The sequence below is a fragment of the Gavialis gangeticus genome, unplaced genomic scaffold (genome assembly GCF_001723915.1).
Source record: "Gavialis gangeticus isolate Ggan-Ray unplaced genomic scaffold, GavGan_comp1, whole genome shotgun sequence".
Taxonomy (NCBI): domain Eukaryota; kingdom Metazoa; phylum Chordata; order Crocodylia; family Gavialidae; genus Gavialis; species Gavialis gangeticus.
Genome location: NW_017729033.1, coordinates 103,131,866 through 103,139,456, shown reverse-complemented (window position 1 = coordinate 103,139,456; position 7,591 = coordinate 103,131,866). Strand labels below are relative to the sequence as shown.

At 39.5% G+C, this 7,591-nt stretch overlaps 1 protein-coding gene across 3 annotated transcripts in view; it reads right to left on the bottom strand.

Moving 5' to 3' along the window:
- Positions 1 to 3,211: 3,211 nt before the first annotated feature.
- The window catches only part of LIN54 (lin-54 DREAM MuvB core complex component), a 47,999-nt gene continuing 43,619 nt past the window's right edge, over positions 3,212 to 7,591 (bottom strand). For all 3 annotated transcript variants that reach the window (XM_019526328.1, XM_019526329.1, XM_019526330.1), the window contains 3 exons: positions 7,019 to 7,156; positions 5,580 to 5,782; positions 3,212 to 4,071 (listed from right to left, as the gene is read on the bottom strand). In XM_019526328.1, the coding sequence (XP_019381873.1) occupies positions 3,870 to 4,071; positions 5,580 to 5,782; positions 7,019 to 7,156 (543 nt within the window). In that variant the 3' untranslated portion in view covers positions 3,212 to 3,869. The remainder of the gene's footprint in view (positions 4,072 to 5,579; positions 5,783 to 7,018; positions 7,157 to 7,591) is intronic.

Below are 7,591 nucleotides of genomic sequence, written 5' to 3'. Positions count from 1 at the left end.
ACAATGGCAGTGGTCCAATAAATATATCTCATGATTGCTGTCCCTTTGTTCTGGTTATAGGTTTTATACAATTTATACTTAGTGTTAATTGTTACTGTTGTCTTGTATAATATATATATTAACAAAGTAGTGGCTGTTCTGTGTTTCTTTAATAACTAGTGTCATTTGTGTACCCAAGTCATCCTCTTAGTGATTTTTAATTAAACTGGTGACAGATACAGACATGGCCAAGACCCACCTTACCTTCCAGGGAGAAACCTGAGAAGCAGCAGTTATTTAGGCCAGCAAGGGATGACGAGGTCAAATGGTTATTTTTCCCCCCCAACACCTCTAGGTCTAGTTCCCAAATATATTTAGTGGCTCCTTCTAATCCAGAAGGATTGGGTCATATCCACTCACTGCCTACTTAGTACTGACAACCTTTACTTAATGGAAGAATAGACATATGCTATCCCCTGCCTGAAACATGTCCATAGGGCTGGAGCCACTGGCTCCAGGCCAAGAGTAGGCAACCATGGGTGCCAGAGCGTGGCACGTGAAGGCCTTTTGCTTGGCAGACAATGGGGAAGGGACCAAGGCTGCACTGACACAACAAGGATCTGGGCCCCTCACCGCTCCCCCGATGTCCACCCTTGGCATGCCAGCATCTTACAAGTTGAGGTTGTGGGTGTTTTTGGCACTCCACCCAAAAACATTGCCAACCTCTGCTCTAGGCAGTAACATCCATCCTCCATTTCCTTGAGCACCAATTTCATACTAATGTAAAAAATTATTTAAAAAAGCCCAAAATGAGACAGCCAGCAAAAAAAAAAAGAGAACACAAAAATCCAAAAATAGAAATAATTTTACTTTGTAGTAAGCAGCAGCTACTTTAATTCTAATGAACTTCCAGTTCTTAGGCAGTAAAGTAAACCTTGTAAGACATTGCCAAGAACCTTCTCCTCAAGAAAGATAAAAAAAAAAGCCAAGTCCCAAATAATCAAAAGCTACCACCACCAAAGCTTAAGCTGAACATTTTGCCCTTGATTTTGCAGATGTATCTCTGGGGATAGACTCTTCCTGCCTCTTTGAAGTTCACCTAAATCCACTGGAGTCCTAGATGGGCATATGAGTCTACCTATGAAGGCTTATTTGCTAGATCAGGGTCGATGTTTTTACAGGTACAAAAAATGGTCTTTCATGCGTGAGAGAAGAAAGTTGATTTGTTATGTTAGCTTGGCAGAATGTAGGGCTGGGTAGCACCTTAGGGACTAAGAGCAGTGTGAGTTTTTGTAGACAAAGCCTACTTCTTCAGATGCTATGAATCCTGTTGCCTACAAAAGGTTCATGCTTCTCTGAACCAGTCAGTCATACAGGAAAGGTAACAATACAGCAGTGCCTGTTTGGGCCAAATTACCTACTCTTGCAGGTGTATATTTTGGCCCATTTCCAGAGTATTTAAGCAACAGCTTAAATCCATCTTAGACGCACACAACTTTTGGAATGTTTTGAAGTCTGACTGATTTCCATCACATGCTTTCAGCCAAGCAAGAGGTCTGCAGAATCCAGAGTCTTAATGGCAGCTGCTTTGGTGAGAGGCAGACCTCTAATTAACAACTCAGGTATCCAACTAAACTAGAGAGAGTTCATATCAGCTCTAAAAGAAGAGTGCAAAAATAACATATACAGAATAGTATAAATGTTTATTTTTCTTTGCAATTTGTCTGACTGCTCTGTTTTTACAATATAGAAAAGTGTGTTCTTTGAATAGGTCTAGTAAATATAAATTTTAATTTTTTCTACTTTGATGCAAACAGACCTAGAAAATGAACCCCTGACTCACCCCAAATGTTGTTTAAAATTACTGGATGAACTTGACTGCAAATTGTGTTCCACAGTTTGATGCAAATGGTTAACGAAATACAAAAAGCACTGTGTGCACTGGGGACAGGGGAAGAAGGAAGGAAAATTCAAGCTTAACGTTGAAAAAGCTTGTTCAAAACAAACAGAACTAAAAGCATTTGATTGCACCTTCAAAACCTTTACAAGCAAAATATTCTCAAGCAATAATGCCATCATACTTCATCTACAACTGTAATCCAAATTTCACAAACATTTTCTGCACATCATACATAAATACACATCACAAAAGGTGCAATTTAGAATAAGATGGATTATGTACAAAATTAACATAAATTTAGTTCTGGGCAAAAGAAGGCATATTGCAATCTGTTTGAAAAATAACTTGATTAGGTGTTATTTTATTCACTTACACTAATTTACATTTATACAAATTTTACTGGACATACTATATTGATACACTGGAAGTAAGCTGAATGTCTATACGATCTACATTTAAAGTTACTGCCCTGACATTTATAAATCCAAGACCTAATTGTTAAAAAAAAATTGTACTTTTTAAATGAGTGATGGATTCCCTTTTCAGATGTGTGTGTATTTGCTACCCATACACACGGAAAAGTATGTTATATATACAGTGACACACAGAGAGAATAAAAAAAATCCCTTTTGGAAAAAAGAGTAGCAATCATTAAGATATTAAACGAAAATGCCTGTGAATTTAAACATGGTTGTTTTGTTTCCATTAAATGTTAGAGCTTAACAAGTTCAGCTTGTTAATGTGCTACATTATCAAAACAAGAGATTGGAGATCATTTGTAACAAATGCTGGAAAAAGTTCGCACTCTGGAACATTTCTATACAGTTATGTTTGGTGTCCTCCATTCCCAAGGCATAAACATGTCTGTTTTTGATGGCCTTAATTCTGCACCCATGTACTTGTATGTCCTGATTCAAATGGTAGTCATCTAAATAGCACTTAAAAAACACAAGCCAGTATGACAGGAAGATTAGAGAAGCAATATCAAAAAAGATCAACTCTACATGGAACCTGGTCTCACAAGTGTTCTCAGAATAAAACTGATGCAGGTAGTTTGAAATCTGTCATGAACTGTGATAACTTTCTCTTATCCTAGCAGATGCACATGATCTCACTTCCTATCATTAAAAATATACTTCCAGATGGATTCTGAAAAGTCTGAAACACTATAAACTCTCCTCAGATTCAGTGAAAGGTTCACCAGGTAAGGAACTCACAAGGTCAAGCTCCACGATACCAGCTGGATGGGCAGTATTGCACAAGGCTCTTTTCAAACACAAAACCTGTCCATCTCTTAAGTTCCATTTAAGACTATCTGAGCCAGTACTGAAGATTTGGTTATAAACACCTTTAATATACCCTTCACTTGAAAAACCATGCCTTGCCCTCCTGGCCCACTTCTGCCAGGGTCTTCAATACAGACCCAATAAGAAACATTTTAAAGTACTCCTGATGTGCATTCACTGTCTGAATGCTTAATGCTACAGAAGTGCTTCAGGCCCTTACTGAATTTGGTTCTCAATGCAGATTTCTTACCTTTCTCCTGAAGAGGTGCTACTATCTCAGAATTTCTTTCAGCCAACTCTTTCTTGAATATACTGATACCTGTCCTTTAGGTCTGCTGCCAAAAATGTCTGTTTTCTGACTGTCTATCCCCCCACCCCACCATATGAACAAAGTTATGTAACTCTATACATTGTAAATAATATATTATAATAATTTATATACACTCTTCAGGCAATTATATGAGAGAGAGAGAGACAGAATTTACCTTTACATATTGTCATAACTAGACGATGATTTAACTAAGATTTAAAAGACTCTTTTCCTTGTTATAAAAGATTTTCTTTTTTCAGTATTATGCAAGTTAATTTAAAACAAGCATCAAATTAAATGAAATATTATTAATAAATTCTCTGCTGTGAATCAAAGTGTCCCTGTGCCTTAAGTGTTCTATTCAGTCCAATTTATCATGGCTCCTGTGCAAGAGTCAGCAGTTCATAGCACAAGGGTCACTTTTGGACTTTCCTGCAGAGTTAATTACTTTCATCAAACAACGTCCAAATTCCTCCAGTATCATGCGCTCTGCTGCTGTTTTTGACTTGCCCATCTTCTCAGCCTGCTCAGCCTGGGCAAGAAGGCAATCACAAGTCGCATCTGCCACCTCCTTGGTTACAAATGTAAAAGGCAGTCTGAAACAAATACAGAAAACCCAGAACTGTTATCTATAACAGAGCTACAAAGCACATGAACTCTGAGAAACTTTTTCTGAAGCAAAGACGACAAGGGAAACCTACTGGCTATTCTCTGCAACAACCACAATACTTACTAATATTGTAAAACAGGGCTTATTATGCTTATCTCCATTTTCTTCTGTGAAGATCCATGCAGCCTAACAGCTAACTTTAAGGCTACACCCTTACAAACAGAGTGAGCAAGAGCAAGCACACATTCCAAGCTTTCAATCACTGATGATTTGAGCAGGATGAATCAGCGCCTACAGCTTCTGGGACACATCTGAGATTGCCTCAAGCTGGAAGTGCTGAACAAGCCCCAGCTACAGACAAGCAAGGAGAAAATGCCTTGACTGACAGCTTCATGGGTGCCTCCAACTCTGTACGCTTCAAGAAAGACTGCAGAATGACCACACACAGAATTTTCCACATCTTTTTGGTCATAGACAAAAACTGTAAGTGAAGTAATTGAATTTAGTGCAAGTTCATCTATTCTTATAGTACAATATGAAAAACTACATTAAGACAATGTTCAAAGTTGCATGATTAATCACTCAAAAAAATGTGGCAAATTCTAAGTAGCATATGTAGCCCTCCATGGGCGCACATTTTGATACAGTTTGCTGTGGCATAGTCGCGTATTCTCTCAAATCCCAAACAAACATTTTCCCTATGACTCCCAATGCATCTTGTACTTTTTTTAAGTTCCATTTTCCTTACTCTAAGGGTAGTGACAGATGTTAACAACTAAAACCTTTCAAATGTCTTTGAAAGATTTCAAAGAGCCAGCTGTACCCACGCACCTGCCCTTTGGAGCATTTCACTTTGCTACTTGTGCATGGACACAGGTGCTGGGGCTGGGCTGCACCCCTTCCCTTCCCCCTCTCCCCCTGCCCAACAGACCCCTGTTGCTATCAGATCTTACAGCCCCAGTTCTCTCTGTCCCTGCCTCTGAAGGTAAGAGGAGAGGTTTGGGAGATATTCAGGAGGGAACCCGTTTCAAAAGTTACTTCTACCTGTACCCTAAATTCATTGCCATAATGCCCAATACATCTTGTGTGGTATATATTTAGTCAAAAGCCATGTAATATAAATCTCCTTTCTGTCCCTGAGCTCTGAGATGTATCCATGAGATAAATTAGTTTCATAGATAAAGTTCTTTAACTGCAAACTTAAGCAGCTTATTTCTGCTCAAACTTTTTCAGCTATTACTCCGGGTTGAGTATATGCAGCACCTAGCACCAAGGGGCACCAACCACAATTGAAGTCTCTGGTTGCTATAGCAATACAATATTAAACACTATTACCAATTAAGACGTAGTGAAGACAAAGGTCAAAGGCTGCCATAATTTTAGCTTGCTAGGATCCAGCCTAGCAGGATAGCAAGTCAATTGTGTGTGAAAACAATGCTGAAGCCAGATTAAAAAAAACAAAACAAAACAAAAAAAAATGACACATTAACTTACTTCCCCCCTCCACTACTGAGTGCTGGTGTTGGCCTTGTAAGCAGATCGGAGATTTGTGAGGATAACTTTGTCTTTGCAGCTGTCTGTTGCTGGACTCTGACTTCTGCTGCATCTGCTAAGTGCATCAATGTCTTTCGCTCTGGACTTTCTTCAAAGTTTTTACAGCCAATGCATTTACATATTGAGGAACACATGATCTTTGCCTGGAAGGAAAGGGTAGTTCACCGAACATTACTTTATATCCCATTGCTGGCTCAAACTTAGCATGCACTAAGAGAAAAACACCAAAATAAAAGGTGTTTACAATGCATATTGTACAGTGTAAATGTCAGCTATTCTGCAACTACAAAACATAACTGTGTAAACCACACTAACTAGGTACAATTCCGTCCTCATTTAGGGCAAAAATCAAATTAGAATCAGGCCCAAATTTTCTGGTTGTTTTTTTTTTTTTAAATGAGTAAGCCATTGAAACAAACTCCCACATGAAACAGTAGATTTTCCCTCTCAAAACCTTCAAATTAAGAGTGTTTCAGATTCAAGACCCTCCTCCATAACTTTTCTGAATTCAGCAGCACCCTAGCTGAGAACCACTGTTGTACTGACTCAGTTTACCTCAACAGTCATCAATGAGGGTGCTGCCACTACCACTCTCAGATGAAATATCAGGAAGTGGCTGTGGCAGAAGCAGGTCCTCCTGCTTGCATCAGGTTTATATGATAAGCTGAGACAGCACAACAGAGGCACATAGGGCAGTTTCACCTTGCAGTGGCAGTACCAAGTTGAGAGCCACTGAAGTAGGCTGAGGCAGCAACAGTTGTGGTTCTCAATCAAGGTGCCACTAAACTGAAAGTTATGGAAGCATTCCTTGAATCTAAAAAGGCTGAGAACCACTGACCTACACAAAGGTATCAAGGAGATGATAACAAACCAATTTCTGCAGAAGACATTACTTCAGACAGTCTGAATTTGCCTTTTAATATAGAGTCATAATCACTATTCAAATATATACAGGGCTACAAGCAAAGCAATCAGTTTCCAGGATAGGCTGCTATGTGCACAAACAGAATTGCAAGGCAGGGTTACACTCCAATAATTTAAGGAGATTCACTTGCTATGCTCCAAAGAAACCCTTGAGCACATTAACAATATCTAATATGTTGTTACAAGATACAACTGTGAAAGATCAAATTTAAGTTTTACCATGTGTAGTAAAAGCCAAAGAGTAGTTATTATGCTAGATACTAGGTACCAGACAAGTTTTGGGTAAACAAACAGTCTAAAAACATGAAATTAGTCAAATTATTGAAACAATATTTGACCAGCTCTAGTAGTCGTAGTTGACTAAAAGCTCTGAAATAGAGACAATGTAATGGGGATGAGTTGTATTTTGAAAGATGAAAACTCAAATTTCTTTAAGTCACGGAAATGCATCTTACCTCATAGCATTCACAATAATTTTTGAGACACCCTGAACGTTTGCAGTTGCAACCTTTGCTATGCCGTCTGTCCGATTCCCCTTCCTTTCCTTTCCCTATTTTGGGCTTAAAGGCTTCAGGATTTCTGTCAAGGCAAGCCTGCAAATGTAGATGCGAAAGATGAGTCACCAAAATGTGGAACAGGATACAGAGGCATTACAGCTGTGCAAAGCTTTGGTAGCTAATTTGATTCGGAGGAGATTTGTCTCAAATCAGGGACTGAATCTCCAAATCTGAATCAAATCAGGAGACCAAGTATATCAAATCGATTCAGAAATGCTTCGGAAAAAGATTCAGTTGATTCGGAGATTTGGCTGTGGACTAAACAGGCAGTTAACAGTTGCCTCCAGCTGGTAAATCTGTTGGGGTTGGGAGAGGGAGGGATTGGGGCTGGAGCTGGAACAAGCTGCCCAGCTGGGGCGAGGGGCACATTACTTGGGGAGGGGGGACGCAAGATGCAGGCATGGCAGCGCTGGGAGCAAGGGCTTTGCCCTGCTGCTGCTTGCCCAGCAGGAGTGGGGGGGGGGGGGCGGG